At 45.0% G+C, this 17639-nt stretch overlaps 2 protein-coding genes across 8 annotated transcripts in view; both read left to right on the top strand.

Moving 5' to 3' along the window:
- Positions 1-9027, top strand: part of CDK7 (cyclin dependent kinase 7) — a 35397-nt gene extending 26370 nt beyond the window's left edge. Inside the window, exons 12-14 of one of the 7 annotated variants that reach the window (XR_008233502.1) lie at positions 334-593; positions 2030-2234; positions 2465-5255. Coding sequence is in view for 2 of the 7 variants with exons in the window: in XM_052777093.1 (XP_052633053.1) it covers positions 2465-2508 (44 nt within the window). In the remaining 5 variants the exon portion in view is untranslated. Of the gene's footprint in view, positions 1-333; positions 2361-2464; positions 5256-6909 lie in introns of those variants that run through there. The other 6 variants (XR_008233499.1, XR_008233498.1, XR_008233501.1 and 3 more) reach the window with 6 other exon arrangements.
- A 1319-nt stretch (positions 9028-10346) lies between these two features.
- Positions 10347-17639, top strand: part of SERINC5 (serine incorporator 5) — a 54478-nt gene continuing 47185 nt past the window's right edge. The window contains exon 1 of the mRNA XM_052777159.1: positions 10347-10509. Coding sequence (XP_052633119.1) covers positions 10483-10509 — 27 coding nt within the window. The 5' untranslated portion in view covers positions 10347-10482. The remainder of the gene's footprint in view (positions 10510-17639) is intronic.

Here is a 17639-nt window from a genome sequence, read left to right as displayed (position 1 = left end):
CAGATGTATACCCTAAGGAGGAAAAATACAAATAACACCCTTCTCACCTGGAGCTTAGATGTACATATGATTGTCTGCCAGCCCTATAATAAATTTTGGAAAAAATGTTTCAATATGAGGGAAGGGCAGGATGCTTTTTTATTCCAGTTAATATGCCAGTGTATTAACAAATGAGTTTGCATGTGCTTTCTCAGCAGTCATGCATTAAGACTTTCTACTATGTTGAAAACAATATGATGCACAGATTGAATGTGAAGTGTTGGGGTGTTTTTGCAGACTCCAGTCTTCCAGGAGACATTATCTGAGAGCATATAAATACTGTTTCCTTCACAGCCTCAAGATTGCTTTAAGAGATGGAGGGAGGTCCAGCTGGGAAAACTATACCAGCCCTCTTGTCAACCTGTGGCTGTTGAACAATTCATAATGCAGATACTGGGCTAAGCTCTGTTGCGTGATTTCCAGCATGGCTGTGTTGCAAAGTGGCTGCTCGGTAACCAAGCTTCTGCAATGGAGAGAAACAAGCCAGTAGGTGCTGTTGATGCAGCTTAACCGCATGCCCACCCCTGTTGTGCAGTGGATCTCGGGGATACCTGGTGAGCCATTGTCATTTTCCCACCTGTGAGCTGCTTTCAGCATTTTGTTTTCTAGTGTATGTAGCAAGTGTATTAATAGAAGACTTTGAGGCTTGTAGAGGAAGAGCAACCATCTTCTTGCTCCTGTGTTATTTCATTTTACTCCTACCTTGAGCCAGTGTGAAGTATGCTGGCCTTGTAAGACAGAACAGTTACTAATCTCCCAATACCCTACTGTGTTCTGTATTGGTTATTGGCAGTTGAAAATTAAACTTAAATTTCCTACTAAGATCTAATAGACAGTGTAGAGAAAATGTTTATCAAATAACATTAGTTACAGCAGTTTTTACTGTCTGTGTAATCAAACATCATCATCCTCCATGCAGGCTGGGGGATTAAGAGAACTGCAGTCCTATTTCTCACAGGCATATGTACAAAAATATGTTAATCTGAACAGGGAACAGAGTTAGGAGTACTGTGAACTTTTTTGCATTTAACTTACGTAGGACAGCATTCTGACTGGACTTCAAAGCCTGAAAACCTTCAGCCCCCTAAAACAGATACTGCATTTTTCAGTGACTATCCTAACTATTGGGTATAACAAATAGAGTTTGCATGGCAGTGACAATTTTAAGTATTCTGTCAGCTCTGCTTTGACAGTAACACTATTCCCTTCTTGTCAAATGCTGCATGTGTCTAGATGATACCCTTCCCTGAAGGAAACCTTTTCTAGTAGACCAAGTAGCAATCCTCTAAGCTTCTATTGTCAAAAGTTGTAGAGTAGGTACTGAGTTAGATGGGCAGTCAGTGTTTGAATGTAGGGAGCATGGTTACTGTGCTCTTTAATAGTGGGGTTGAAGAGAGAGGATATTTTGTGACCAAGGCTATTGTCTTGTATGCTTGGAGTCATGTGTTTACCACAGCAGATGCTCAAAAATAGCAATGCTTCTATATAATGTAAGTTTAGGAGCTGTTCTCTTCCAGCTCCGACACTGCAATTCATTTGGCATACTGTGTGCTGCATGTATGGTTGGGTCCTGTTCTGTACTGTGAGGGTATATAGTAAGTCTTGTTTGCAGCTGAGTTCATGAATGAGGCCACCTGTGTCAGGGACTAAAATTGCCTTGCTCTTAATGGTGGTGTTGTGCATAGATAAAGTGCATGTATATCACAGAGTAAGATAAGATTAGAAAAAGGATCATCGTGATTTTTTTTTCTTAATCTGAGGCTTTTGGATAGTTTGATTTAACTTCTGCGACTTAGGTCAGAAGTCTGGAAGGAATATTTGAGACTCTGGGAAAATATAATCTGGGTAAATTAATACGCATTCATATGCTATTAATCATCTAAATACTGTTTAATTTGTGACTTGGTTACCTTGTAAGCTTTATATCATGCTAATCATGCTTCAGCTTTGACAATCCATCTTTTATCACACCAACTCATTGAATATACAGCTGCTGCAATCTACTTGGCTTCTGTTCAGAACCACAACAGTCAAGGTTGGTTTGTCTTGAGCCTGCAATGTGCATGCTTGCACAAAGGTCCAAGTTGTACACTTGTGCAAACTGGAATGTAACCTAAATGCCTTCTCTCCTGGGTTGAGACAGTCCTTCCCTTACCACCTTTTTATCATGAGTTACTGCTGTTTCTTCCTGAAAGGTTAGTACTTCTCTTTGCAAACTTGATGGCTCTTACCTTGAGACTTAATGGAATTTGAGTAAACTTCTATGCATTGTACTGAAATTGTTTATATAATTGAATTAAAACTTTGTTTTCTTCCTTCCACTTTGTTGATACAATAAATGTAGCAAAACTCATTGTATGAGCACACAATACAGAAGGGGAAGGCACTCTCTGTTTTAAACACAACTGATTTCATTTTCTCACAGATACCAGGATTACTTGTGGTGGCATGGAGAACAAGGACTGCTAGCTATCACGTCCTCATCTTGTCCCCCTGGTTCTCGATTGGTGCCAACGCTGTGTGATCCCTGCAGCCTTTTTGTTACGACAAAGAAGGCTCAGAGCCAGATTGAGTTGTAACAGAGTTGTTGCTTTGCATTTATGGTATGCTCTTTTTCATGGTGTGGCCTTGATGCTGTCAGGACTCCAGGCAGCACTGCCAGTCCTTTACTTTTACCTGTGTTCATTCTTGGCTTTTGTGCCTGTTCTTGTTCTCTTGACTGACTGCATGTATACTGCTCAGTTAACACCTACTCAGCCATTTCTTCTTGTGCACAAATGTTTATGCTCCATGTGCTCCAATGTAATGATTCATTTACAGAGCAGGTTTCACCTGTGACCTTTTAATACTCATTTGCCTCTCTGAGAGAAGGGAGAAATTCTTTAAAAAAAGGCTATCGTTAGGCCTGCTTTTCTTTTGAATCCCTCTGTTCCCCCTTGCATTTCATACTCAACTGTGTTGACTTTGTCTCTGAGGTAAGGTATTCTCTCCATCAGGCTGTAATAAAATCACAGGGTAAAACAGGGATAGGTCTGGATGTAATTTGTCAGGCTGAGATAGAGAAACTTCTTGGAGAGCTATACTGAGTGCTTTGAACGCTTTTGGCAGGCTGTGTTTTGACATACACTTTGCTGATATTCAGTAGTGTGAGAGGCTGGGGAAAAGACATGCATGGCTGCAGTCTCTTTTTGGCTCCAAAATACAGCACTGCCTAGGAAAACTTTCTGTTGATTCTAACCTTCCCGAAGACCTGCTCGGAATTAGATTTGTTCCTCTTGTAGCCCACCACCACTACCAAGAAGGGTCCAGAAGCAGCTCTGTTCTCGCTAGCTTGAGAACTCTGCTTGGCCAAACTTTGTTCGTTGTATAATGCCAACTTCTCACTTTCAAGCTTCCCCAGGTACAGCAGGAATAAAATCTTAGCTTTGATGCTATTGAACTAGCTTTGTGTCATCTCTGTGGTCAATTCTAGTTTGTTTTGGTTTGTTTTCTTCTATTTGTGAGCACTTACTCAGAAAATGTCTATTTATTTCCTTTTAGAAACTCTTTCAAATAAAAGGACAGGGGGTTGGGTGGGGAGGGGTCTGTCTCTTCCTTCCAAAGAATTAAATCCACAGGCAGGCAGGTCCTGCACAAGGATTTTCTGAGAAGCTTGCTGTGTGGTCAGTACAGAGGCCATCAGGGTTGTGACAGTTTCCTTTAGTCCTGTCAGCTCAAATTGTGCCCAGAAACCTTCACACTAACAGCATTCATTGCTGTGATAAGAAGAGAATAGTATGCAGAGAAGGGAGGAGGAGAGGGGGAATTTCACTCTTAATTAGAAAGCATTAGTGCAATGTGGTTTATGCCTACTACGAGATATTTGTGCAACTTCAGCAGGGACACTGACAGTTACACGAAGCTGACTTAGCTCACAACCTGTTGTCAATGTGGTTTGGTTTTGGGAAACCTCCAGTTTGGGCCAGGCTGGTAGGCAGGTACCCTGAAAGAATACCTACACTGTCCTGCATGGATTTGCCATCTGTGAATGAATCTGTCTGTCTCTTTTTTTTTTTTTTTTCTAAGGGAAGAAGTTCACTGACAAAGAAAATTAACAGATAATTAACAAAGTATTGCAATCTGACAGTTCTGAAGAAGCTTGCTACTGGGTTGACAAATGTAAAACTGTCTTTTTCTTGCTACTTGAAATTTACCCATATGTTCAGGAGCTTCCTCTGGTTTTCTCACATCAGCATCCTTAGGAAGTCAACAGTGCAGAAAGACAGTGCCACCATGGTTTCTATCTTTATATATGATGGTGGAAAGCTATTTTAATCTATCAGACTTAATTGCAGTTAAAATGCTGATTTACAGTCGGATCAGCTTTTCCTGCCACTAGAGGGAGTGTCTGACAGAGAAATAAGGCAGATGGTCGGATGTGGTAACAACTGTGTGACCTTAACCTAACCCTTGTCTCTCCCATAATCATCACTCTGCCAGCTTGGAGGTCCTTGTAAGGATGGAGAGCTGGGCTGTCTCTCAGCATGCAGCTTGAGCCTGCTTAACTTCGTATTCTTGTAGAACTTCTTTAATAAGACCTTTTATATTGACCTTATCTAGTAACTTGGGCGCATGCAAGCTTCCTTTATTTCATGTGTCACTCACTAACTCCAGTAAGAGTTAGGGCCTCAAGCCAGCACCAGGCTCCCTGCTGCTGGCTGGTGACCTGAGTGTCAGAAATGTGTAAGTGTGCTGGGAAACACTGCTGTCTCCTTTTCTCCTAGCACAATGTTTCCTTACTGTCATCTGACTTGAATGTCTGCATCAGTTATTTGTAAGGTAAAGGTATTAGCTGTGATTAATAAACCTGAGACATCACATAATAAAATACTGATTTAGGAATGAAAAGCTATACTGCATACAGTTGCTGAGAGGTCAGAAAGAATGACACTTATAACTGGCATTACATGGTATTGTGCTAAAAAGGGTCAACAAAGAGCGTGCAAATGCAGCACCTGAAGAGTTCAGCACGAAGTTGTGTAATACTACTTCTCTGTACTTTTGTTACAAAAATTAACCTACTCAGAAAGGTTTAGCTGGTGCATTTCCTTAATAGACAATGCAGATCTTAATCCACTTCGAATTAACATTGGCATGAAAAAACAACTAAGCAACCAGTTTGTTAAACTATCATTCTCAAAATAAAAGTGTGTTTTTTTAAGCAAATTTGCCTGGAATTACCAGCCTTGTGGGTTTTTTAATACCAAAATCTTCAAATGCTATGAAATGCTCTCTTTCAAGTCCAACAAGTGAAACATTTCATTTGATCAGGATCTAACCAAATTTGACTACTTAAGTGCATGGATTTTTTTTTTTCCTTTTGCTTTTTTTTTTTTTATTACTATTACCATCTAGAAAAGATCACTGTGAATTACGGAACACTAATAAAGATATAGTGGAAGATACCACCACTTAGCATTATGACCAACCTGCTATTCTGGAAGGGCCAGTTACATGTGTGTGTCTGGCCCCACATGTACTGACAGTCTCTGTCATCAGGCCCATCTCAGAGATTTATATTTGCAGGGTGCTTTTGCCTTGCACTGGCAGATCATTCAGTGCTCTCTTTGCTATTACAGTTGCTCTGTGTGCCTCCCTGCACCTCCACACACAATCTCGAAGGTGATCATCCAATTATAGCACTAACAAATACTATAGTATATGTCTGTTACTAGATCCCAAGCCAAATGATGCTTTTCTGAAAGCTGCTACTGGGAGATGTAGTTCCTGCCCTAGAGAGGCTGACAACAGCTTGAAAGCTTATATCCTAAAAACTCAAACATCAAAAGACAACACAAGTTAATTTTTTTCTGTCATTGGACTCTTTGCAGCCATTATTGTAATGCACTTATTTACTTATTTTTAAGCGGAGTGGCAACTGGAGAGTCAAATAAGTAAGGTGTAGTGGCCAAGAACTCCAAGCTAAAGGAGTAACAGGTGACCTGGTGCTCTTGGAAAATATTGGCATGGGCCATACCCTGCCCTTAAGCTTCCTGCACCGAGCCAAGCTTAAAACATCTCTGAGATGCTTCAACTGCTAATGGTGCACTTTTGTGTCTAAGTGGGCTATTCCCACTTGCTTTCTGTCAGGTCTACAGCTGGGCTATACTGTGCTGTGGCAGCTGGTCCTGGCATGATTCCTAGGTACACTGGCTTTTGGAAGATATCCAAAGGTTCTAGAAGCCCTTGACTACCTAAGAAGATCTGGGGAATAATCCAGGTGCTGGTGCATATTTGGTAAAAAACCTGAGGAAGTAATGAGTTTATTATGGCCTGCAGCCACTTAGACTGTGAGATGGGGATGGTCTTGCAGTCACACACAAGTAAAACTTCTGGGTGGTAAATAAATGTTACTGTCTGATCACACCTTTGCATGGTGCTCCCCTTTACTGGAATACCTTTTCCACAGGAAACTATGCCAGTGAACATCACAGCAGTTAGGTCATTAGCTGTGTAAGAGGTTCAGTTTGGATCTGAGTGGTGGTTTCCAGAAGACATGCATGCATGTGCACAGACATTTCCTCTCCTTCCCACAACCACAGTTTTGACTGGTGTCTAATTGCTAGGCTCAAGCAAAATACACATTTACCTAAAAAGCAATGTCACATCTTTTGTATTTTAACAAGCATATAAAGTCTAAATTTACACTATAAAAATGAACTCATTTTATATAAGTGGCCACCATGATGTGTAACAGTCTGGTTTTGTTTCTTTCTGATTGCATTTACATTTGGAAAGATTTTCTGTATTTCATTTCGCCTGATAAACAGCCAAGTGTTAGATTTCTCCTTCTCATTGGATGCAGACTTTTTGTGCTCTTCTCTTTGCCAGCTGGCACAAACCAAAATCCTTTAATTACTGAAAAATCTTGAAATTACAAAACATTGAAAGCATCATTCCAAGTTGCAGCTTCATTTCAGAAAGTGTGAACAAAATGACACAATTCCTAATATTCTTGCTCTAAAATACACTGAGCTGGTTCATACTACACAAGTACTGAGGAAGTAGAGAGTCCTTGCACATTCCTGGTAAGTTACGATTTCCCTGTACTATGCTACAAAGCTTTCTGCTTCACCACTAACATTTTTTTTTTTGAGTTCTCTATAGAGGTAGTAATGCTGCATTCTTCTCACAGTGAAGGGGGACAATGAAAACCTCTGCTTCTGTTACAATAATCCATGTAGAAGTGAGTTGGGAATGAGTAAAGTGAATGCGAATGGAGGTGCAACATCTGCAAGTGAGACTGCTGTTGGGATCCAAGGCTAATGCCTTTCCTGGTGACTCGAGCAAAACTGATGTGCCACAGGTCACTGGTGTGTACGAAACAGGGCTGGATACCTTACAGGCAGAGTTTTATAGGCTGCCTGAAGGTAAGTGGATCAAAGTGACCTGCTTCTGGGGCTTCAGGTTCTGCTACTCTGCTCTGCTTGCATACATGCTGACTGAGGAAGGTGGCTTGCTCCCAGGGCGCAACTGGCTTCTTACCAGGATTTTTTCTGGGGAGTGCCACATGGTTAACAACTTCTAACCAACTGCTTTACTTCATTCCTTGCTCCCCAGCACCTGAACCAAGCCCAGAGTTTTAACTCCATTCCTGGGTACTCCTTGACTGTCTGTCTTACCACGGGGCCAGTTCTTGCCCCCGTTCTGCCCGACTCATTAAATCTCTGTAAATCTACATTCATAAAATTCCTTACACAAAGCCAGGCCAAAGCTTCTTGCCTTTCTCTACTAATGCTATGGATTCCCTGTCAGTTGAAAGCCTACGTCAGAATTAGCATCTCTTCAAAGAGGCACTCTTTACCCTGCCAAAAGGAACAGTTCGAGGCAGGAATTACTGGTTGAAGATTTCTGGCCAGTAAATCAGATTAGGGGAACACAACAGCCTTTTCTGATTTCAGAATATGTATTTGATGGGTAAACCTTATTCTAAATGCATGGATAGTTTCAGAGTGACAGTTCTTTTGATGCAGTAACATCTGCTCATTGCTTTGCTATTAGCCTGCTTAATGCTTGCCAGAAACACAGCAGGAAAGTTCAAGCATTTCTGGTGATGAATTTTTCACTTAAAAAGCCCAGGGCTTTGGGGTGCTCTAACTGATTGGAAAGTCCATTACAGAACTCTGCTGTTTTCTTCAGTGCAGAGGCTGGATTTGTGTCAGTGGTAGTGGTGCGGCATTAACAGACCTGCATGGAGCAGTGAATTAACAGTGTTCCTCACCCAGTGAATGCTTTGAATGCTTGTTGCTATCGCAGACATGCTGATGGTGCACTCTTCCACTATACCCTTATGTCACCTTCAGCAGTCTCTCTTTGCAAGACAGTTTCATTTTTAAATTAAACCTCAGATTCTCCTTCATGTTTTGAGTTGATTTTGCAGATGTGGAAATTAAGCAAAGCCTGACCAGTCAGCTTCTCGTGATTGTATAAGAAGTCTGGAACAGAAATAGAAGATGAACGCAGTTTTGCTGAGTTCTTACTATGCTGTGATGCTCACATTCCTGTGTCTTAATCCCATGCTTCAAGAACCTGACTGTGTCTTGAAGTTAAAAACACCAGTGGTTTTCCATTGCCTGTTCACTGGCTGCACTGCTTTCCTGTCTGTTGTTCAATTCTTGATTCTTTCTCTTCAGCCCTGCCTCTGGGGAGAGGAGCTATAAATCAGAGAAGGTGTGCTGAGACGTCTACCCCTAGTCCTGACTTCAGGAGTCCTCACGTGAGGTTGGGGCTTTTGCTGCGCCTACACAGCAGGAACGTCAGCCACATTGCTGCCTGAACTGTGGTGGGGTCCTGTGGGATGCCTGCAAGCTGGTGTCCTTTGCAGCTAAATAACTGTCTGCTTGACAGAATTAATCTTAAAACAGTGGTAAATACCCCATCTGTAACTGAGTATATGCAGATGTTAGACCACCGTTAAAAATAAAGCACGTCTGTTTTTTATAAACTGTACTCTTATGGCAACTCTGGTCTCTTCGGTCCCCAGTATAACACCAAATTATGTAATGCCGATTCATCATATGATCCACTTCCTAAAGCATTGACTTTGTTTGTTTGCACACAAGAAAGAGGAAAGACAAGGGCTTTTGCACAATACATCCTGCAATCCACACTGATTTCCTTTTTGGTGGGTGCAGCTGCATTATCTACATGCACGTACCTGTATGCAGTTCAAAAGCTTTTAGTCACACTGAATTCCTAAAGCTAGGACATTTTGAGACTAGAAATAAAGTTCCAAATAGTGATCTTAAATATTACAGCACACTCAGGCACAGAGACAACAAAGCATAGAAGGTGAGGGAGTCTTTTCAGGGAGACCCTCATTGCTGCTATCGGTGGCTTTGTCCGCAGTAGCAAATATCCCATTAGAGGAAGCTGAGAAACGCTTAGCGACTGCCTGGCACTGCACTCGACTCCTAGCAACTGATGCTGGAGAAGTATTTTGGAAACACTGGGAAGACCTCGGCTCCTGTTAGGAAAGCACAGCCCTGCAGCTGTCCTTTGAACAAACACGACTCCTGCGTGAAGGTGCAGGCGGTGTAGGGGCCATGGGATGCGGCAAAGCAGCTTGAACCCAAGGTTCATGCATCACAGTGTTAAACTCACATTTAATGCCAGGTCTTTTAAGATCCCTATGTTTGTTCATCTTCTCCAGTCAGTTCGCTAAACTCCAGCTACTAAAAAGCATGTGTTTTAGAGGGTGTATGAGCAGGCGAGTGATCCTGGCAGTGACCTTGAGAGCAGGACAGCCTGCGGGGGCCAGTCCTGCACGGATTCAATCGGGACGGCAGAGCTGTAGGTGGAACCGCCGCTCCTCTTGGCTCGGGCGAGCGAAGCAAGAAAATTCAGACATGCTGCGCTGACTGCCGTGCGAGACAAATGCGCGGGCGCCTTCAGCCGAGGCACGGCTCCCCCGGGGCCAGGCTGGGAGGGCGGGTGCTCTCCCCAGCGGCGGACGTGGGGCTGCCGGTCCGGAGGGTGTCCCCTCGCTCGGGGAAGGCACAGCCGCCGGCGGGGCAGGCCTGCTGGCGAGGCCTGCCGCAGCGAGCAGCAGCAGCCGCGGGCGGGCGGGCGGGCGGGCGGCCACCGCGGCGGCCCCGACGGGGCGCTCGGGGCCGGGGAAACGGCGCAGCCCTCGTCCCCGTCCCACCCCTCGCCGCCGCCGCCGCCGCGCCGGCTGCGCACAGCGGAAGCTAGGGCGGCGGAAGCCGTGAGGCGGGGCCGGGCCGAGGGCGTCGCTGACCGGCCGCCGGGTAGTAGGCGGTGCGGTGCGGTGCGGCTCCGCCCGCGGCTGCGGCGGCGGTCCGCGCTGCCCAGCCCAGCCCAGCTCGGCCCGGCCCGGCCCTGCCCTGCCCGCTCCCGTATGAGGGAGGCTGTGAGGGAGCCAAGCCGCGCCGCGCCGCCGGCATGTCTGCGCCCTGCTGCGCCGGCCAGGTGGGGGGGCCGGGGGGGCGCGGGGAGGCCGGCAGGTGTGGGCGGCGGGCGGCGCGGGAAGGGGGGGGTCCCCCGGGAGACGGCGCTGGGCCGGCGCCCACCCAGGGGCTCCGGCGGTCGTCACGGAGAGCGGGCAGCGAGGTCCCTGGGGAGCGCCCCGCGGGGTCGGGGTGGTGACGGCCCACGGCGGGGGCCGGGGAGCCCGGGCCGGGGCAGGGCGGGGGGCCGCATCCCTCCGCTGCCCCTCGGCCGCAGCTTCGCGCTCTCCACGGTCAGCCTCCGGGGAGCCGTCCTCCCCAGGGCGATTAGCAGGTTAAAAATACGAGCAGCATTTGCAGAGGGGGAGCCGAGTGCAGCCCGTCTGCGAAGCTTGGCTCTTCAAGCGTGTATGGTGGTGTTTTTGCGGAGTTTCCTGGACGAATTCCCCTCGTGTTTCAGGACAGGCGGCTGAGCGCTGCCTGTCTCGCTGAGGTGTGCGCAGGCAGCGGCGGGTGGCTCTACTCGCGGGGTTCCGCACCGGGAGCTGTGGTGGGGCCGTGGGAGGCGGATGAAGACGCAGGCGCTGAGAGGAGCCTTCCCAAGGACCTGCACTGCAAGGAGCGATTCCCAAAGGGGTGACAGATCCCTTGGAGCCGCGAGAGGCGGTCAGCACGTTGCCATTGGTGCCTGGTGGGGGGGAGATGAGCCCCCACGGTATAAGAAGTGGAACAATCTTGACTTCTCTCATAGCTGCTGGCTGCCTGGCACTCCTCAGACCCTTTCACAAACTCCTTTAAATTTGGCTTGTGGAAAGATTCAGCAAGGGCAGGTGCTGGCGGAAGAAGGGAGAGATGAGAACAAGTGCAGGACCTACGCCCTTCAGCATCCATGGGGTGAGGAATTAGTGCTCCGCATCTTACCGCCGTGCACCTGTTTTCTTGATTGAATCCATTCTGCTGGATGAAGGAAGGACCGTGGACTTGGAGGGGAAGGGTGGTCGTGAGGCCCTGTCCAGATCTCCTAATTGGCTGCACTCGGGGGAAGGACTCTTGTTCCTACCAGTTGTCTCTCTAGCTTGGTGTTAGACCGCATCTCCTGCAGGCACTTTATTTTGTGCTTTGTTTTCCCAAATCTCCACTGCTGCGATAGAAACCCATTACTACTTGTCCTGTCTGCAGCAGACTAGCCAGTGAGCTTATTGCTGGTGTTTTACATATTTGAACACGTTACAGTCCTAATTCTGTCGGTATTTCTTCACTGAACACTCTGCCCACCTGTCCTGGTTTCAGCTGGGATAGAGTTAACTGTCTTCCTAGTAGCTGGTACAGTGCTATGTTTTGAGTTCAGAGTGAAGAATGTGGATAACACTGATGTTTTCAGTTGTTGCTCAGTAGTGTTTAGACTAATGTCAAGGATTTTTCAGCTTCTCATGCCCAGCCAGTGAGAAAGCTGGAGGGGCACAAGAAGTTGGCACAGGACACAGCCAGGGCACCTGACCCAAACTGGCCAACGGTGTATTCCATACCATGTGACGTCCCATCCAGGATAGGAACGGGGAAGTGGGGGGCAGGGATTCGCCGCTTGGGGACTGGCTGGGTGTCGGTCGGCGGGTGGTGAGCAATTGCACTGCGCATCATTTGTACATTCCAATCCTTTCATTATTGCTGTTGTCATTTTATTAGTGTTATCATTATCATTATTAGTTTCTTCTTTTCTGTTCTATTAAACCGTTCTTATCTCAACCCACGGGTTTTGCTTCTTTTCCCGATTTTCTCCCCCATCCCACTGGGTGGGGGGGAGTGAGTGAGCAGCTGTGTGGTGTTTAGTTGCTGGCTGGGGTTAAACCACGACACCACCCTTGGCATCTGATTATTCTCTTGCTTTTGTGTGAACCACCTGGAAAAAATCTCAGGTCTTTCCTGAAGGTTGAAACTCCAGGCTAGATTTGGTCTTCCGGCTGTGGTTCTTTGAATCTTCATTGGGCTGGGAGGATTGCTGAGTGTGCCTCCACGCGCCCATCCTCCACGAGCTCCCTTGCACCTTGTCAAACAGCCCTGGGTGGTCCTGGGGGACAGCAGTAACTGCATTTGCTAATATTCCTCTTAAAGCAGGGGGTCTCCCTGACTGCTGCTGCGCGTGCATTTTGGCAGTGTGTGAAACAAGTTTTTGAGCAGCTCAACAAAGCGCTGTTAGTAGGTGCTGTTACTGCCGTGGTTCGTGGCATTTTTATTGCTTTTTTTGGCGTAGCTCCTGGAGAAGTAACTTGATACCAGGAGGATGAAACCATTGTGAGACTTGTGTGGTGAATGCCACGGCTCTAGGGTGACCAAACTTTGAGACATTCTTAAAGCCACTGTTCCTACCCTGTGTAGTAATATCTGATAGTAATGTGTTTTATTGACACCAATGTATCACTTCGGAGTCTGTAAATAAACTGGACTCTGTAGTGATGCTGTAGCTGAAGCAAAAGCCCTAAAGTGAATGCAGTCATAGCGCCAAAATTATGCGATACCCTGGGGAGATGTATTCTGCTGGCTCAAGCACTATTTTTGATCTAAGACTTATCTGTGCTAAATATGGCATGTTGCTGGAGTTAGACCAGCGAACTTAGTGTGGAAAACCTTTTTATAGGCGAAGATGATATATGGCATAAACCATGTTTCAATAGCATGCACTGTAACTTTTTAAAAAGCAAAAATGGTCTTTGCCTTCATGACTTGATTTATTCCAACCTTGATGAGGGGATGTTTGTTTAACATGATTAATACACAAGAAAAACAAAAGGGATAGAAGTTCTTCTTTCTCTCTCAATTGAAATTCCTCAGGCATTTTATGGGTACTGTTGATCAAGCTGGAAAATTGAGAAGGAATTTGGCCTTTCCTTAAATGTTCCCCTGAAGATTAACTTAGCCCTGTCTCCAGAAACAGAGATGATGTGCTTGAGGAAAGATGGAACTTTATATGAGTCCTGAAAAACAGCACTCATATTGGGTCCCTCCTTTTTCCCTAAAAATATACGAGTTTAATGGGTTTGATATCCCACGGGGTGGGATTTTTTTGTATGAAGTATTTTTGCCCTGCATGTATCTTATATCTGCCTCTCTGATTCTGTGGATCTGCTTTCCTAGTACTGACTGAGAACTTTGGTATTGTCCTTCTGAGCTGTGCAAGTGCAGTTATCGTGCGTGGATGTCTGAAGCTGATATCAAAGTTCAGTTGTGAGTTAACATCACTTGACTACCCATTTTTTCTCCATTCGTAACACCAGCAAATTTTCCTGGTGTGAAGTAGACAATGAGTGATCGGTACTTTTAGTTTTGGGTCAAACTGTGCTAGACATCTAGTTGATGGTGCCTGTCAGAATAAATGCATTCAGGTTTTGCAGCCCAGATTCCTATTGTTAAAGAATACAGCAGCAAGCTGCCAAACTTCAGCGTACTATGGTTGTGCTGATTTTCCACTCAAAAATTATTTAAAATAATCTTAATTAACATTACTGTGTGACTTGTATCCTTGCCGAGTAGACCCTGGGAACTTGCTTTCATGGAACGTGGCCATTGATAAAGTTTAATTTCTGCTGTTGGTTTTTGTCAGGCGATGTACAACCTTGTTTTGAAGAGAATTGCGATTTTTAGGTTTCTGAGCTGTAATAAGCTTGCTAAATGTTTCTTTTTTTGCTAGTGTTTCTTTGGTAGATCTATTTTGAGAATGCAGTGAGAATACAGTTTGGCTTGGGCCTCCACAATGCTTTTGATTACATAAAAACATCTGCTTAAATTGACAGGAAACAGGATTTTACATTTGGCTTTTCTTCAGTAGTTATTCTCAAGAGAATAAAGTTGAGATCATGGTTAAGAAAAGCAGCTGTTGCGGAAAATCTTTATTACAATGAATATGTTTTTTCCAGAGTTAAATGAATGTAATTTAGATAGTTAACATAAATTTTTGAGGTGCAGTATGTTGTAGCTGGGTTGTTCAAGAAGATGGATTTTTCAATTAGAACTGGTAGTTATTAAAGCTTATAAAGCTATTTTTGTAGGTCTGTTAAATCTTGAGTGCTTTCTTTAATACTGTTCTGCACTTAGAAGTCATATCATGTAGTAAATGCAGTAAGGTGTGCCACAAGGTGGAGTATCAGATTTTCATTTTATACCCAGACCTCTAATTCTGAGGAGGTTAAAAAAAACAAACCAAACAAACCCCAGCTTTATTTATAAGATTGGCCTTGGCCAGTCTTAGGACTTTTGGGGCTCATGGCTTTTGGGGCAGGGGAGGGAAGCCCCCCCCACGCTCTGGGGCTGCCTGTTTGCATCTGCAGGTTGGGAAGGGGGCTTGCAGCCCTGTTCTCGTGGTCTGCTCTTTTCATGACATGGTGGAAAGGGTGGCTGTGTCATCCTCGTCCAGGTTTGTGTCCTCTGAGGAGGGCACTGCTGGGACATGTGTGTGGGGTGATGCCCTGCAGCGCTATGGGATGGTGCCGGCGGCGTTCCTGGCTCCGCTCCACGTGCTGCTTCCCAAAACACGTCTCTGCTTCTGCAAATGGTCTTCCTGGGTGAGAGGGGTTTGGTTTATTGTGTTTAACCTCAGCCAGTCAGTTAAAAGAAGAGACATTTAGCTGTGGGTCTTACGCCCTCTCGCAGGTGCCTTTCCACACCCCTGCCACTGCTGTTAATCGTGATTGGAGATGAAACTAGTTGAGGGCTGATGTGGAGTATTGTAGTGTACTCCACTTAAATATAGTTAGGAAAAAGAGTCTGGGGACTTTTTTCCCTGTTTGCAGAAACATGGAGGCTTTATTTTCAACAAGTGGTTGCCTGAACAACTGAATTAGCAAAGCGTGGTTTTCTGCAGCTTTGTCCATTAAGGTCGGTATTTTATGTCAATTCCCCTTCTAATAAATACTGAACTAGTGTTGCAGCCTTTTCCTTGCTCAGGGTTGAGAGATCATTTTTCTCTGCTAAACCTTTTGCCTATTTTCAAGGAAATTGCAAGAACATAGTATCTTTGAGGCCCCCCATCTGCCTGCCATAGCTGCATAAAATTTGCTGCTGGATTCAAAAGTGATTAGAAAGCAAGGGAAAAGCTACCAAAAGACAGTGAGGTCCTGTAAATGTTTTATCATTTGACGCTTGCGTCGCTAGGTTGGAATCCGTTCCTGGCACTGCCTAAGAGGCAGAAGATACTCTTTCTCATTCCAGGCAGAAGATGGTCTTTCTCGTTCCTGCTTAATTTCCCATTGCTGCCTAATTTTTTTTTCAGCCTTTTTCTCTCCCATCCCACAAGTTGGTTGCATTGTGGGTTTAAAGAAACAGCTTAAATACCTATGACTCTACAGCTGTGGAGTGAAGGCAGTGTAAGAGCAGGGCCTTTACTTTTAAGGGCAAAGGGATATTTTTCTGTGGAAGGATATAAATCGTACCGCTGCTTTTATTTTAATTTTTGTAAGTGTAGGTATTCCAGGGTGTCTTTTCCGTTACTGAGACTTCCGTTACAATGGATGCACTCGCAGTCGTCGGTGGTGCAAGACATACTTGTTTCAGGGGAGCAATTGAATGAAAGTCTGAGCTATGACTACAGACTGCTGCCATCCCAAACATGTGCTGAGGCTGGATGGTGTTCTCAACTTAGCCGTGTGAAGATCCTTGGACCTTAGGTTGCTTCCAAGGCCCTTCTGATACCTGAGTTAATGGTGGTTCCATTTCTTTCTCAACTGTGTGGTCTCTAATATGTTTTGACACGTTAAATGCCTGGCCTTCTAGATTTTTAGGCTGTGATTGACCATTCTGCCAACTGAATTTGACCTACTGCATTGTTCAGGTCACCCAAGAGATACACTTCACCATCAGCATAAGGCAGTGAGGGACCAAGCCAGCCAGAGCTGTGGGGGACTGTGGCATTTACCCATGACAGCATGTGGGGGGAAGGTGGCTCCATATTTGTTATGAAGGGAGTCCTGACACACGTAGCAATCTCGTCATTTTAATTAGTGATAATTATGCTGGGACTGATGTTTGCAGTTCAGTGACGGGAACTTCCAGCAATTAGAGGTGGCTTATGCTCAAGTATTTAAACATATAAATGTGCACAGTCTGAAAATGGAAAGTTTTGCACTTCTTTCTGTCCAGTACGACTCATCCAAAATGTGTCAACCTGTCATCTCTCACACTGAGTTTTAACAGGAACCGTTCTTAAAGTTTTCTGAAGAGACCCATTGCGTGTTTTTTTTCCTTGGCTTCTTTTATTACAGTCACTGGCACAACAGTGGTTCAGGAATACTATTCAAGATACTTCCTGAGTAGTCATTGTATTTAAAAATGCTCATCAAAAAGTAAGCAGTGGGAAGACGTGAGCAGGCTCCATTTCGAACCTGCCAATCTGGAAATGTGTGTGAAGTTGGCTGTTGTGACACTGATCTAAACTGGAAAGTCTTTAGCAATGCTTGGACTAGGTAGAATTATTTTTTTTTTTTTAGTATGCTATGGTGAGAAACAGTTAATGTTTTGTACCAATTTATTGGCTTTTGTCACCTTGTACAAAGTGTTAATGCCTTTTTTTTTTTCTCCCTGCCTTAAAATTCTCTTGGACTCAGTACTGAAACCACCTTTTAAAGACACAACATCTTTCTGGAACAGCTCAGAGCTGTCAGTTCATTCAAAAGTGAAGCAGCTGTTCCAGCTACATGCTTTTAAGTCAATGCATACAGAAATTTCATTTTAACCACTTCACTCCAGTGGTACATGGACTTAAGCAGTTACTGCCCCGCACTTGGTTCTCTGTCCCTGGTGATGCACCACATTTCATATGTGTGTGCCATTCTACCTCTAGAGTCCTGGTCTCAAACATCAGAGCTAACCTTGAGAAAATCTGCTCACTATATGAAGTGATGGCCTCAAATTGTCAGACTTTGCCATTGCTGACTTGTCTTTCATCTTCCACTTGCTCTGTTAGTAGCTCCGCTGCTGTGAAAGGCAGAGAAGTGGTTGCAGCGTGAGCTGGGATGACCTGCAGATGAGAAAACTATGAGATACGAAATGACAGGAGAGGACAGTTGAACCTGTCACCCAGCAGACGTTGCTCTCAGTGAATGGATCAATGCAAAGAAGCTTCAGGACTAGGTCACTGATGAAAACAGGCCTGTTTTCATCAGTGAC

This window comes from Harpia harpyja, chromosome Z (assembly GCF_026419915.1).
Source record: "Harpia harpyja isolate bHarHar1 chromosome Z, bHarHar1 primary haplotype, whole genome shotgun sequence".
Lineage (NCBI taxonomy): Eukaryota > Metazoa > Chordata > Aves > Accipitriformes > Accipitridae > Harpia > Harpia harpyja.
The sequence above is the reverse complement of the archived record's forward strand: the minus strand, read 5'-3'. Positions and strand labels throughout refer to the sequence as shown.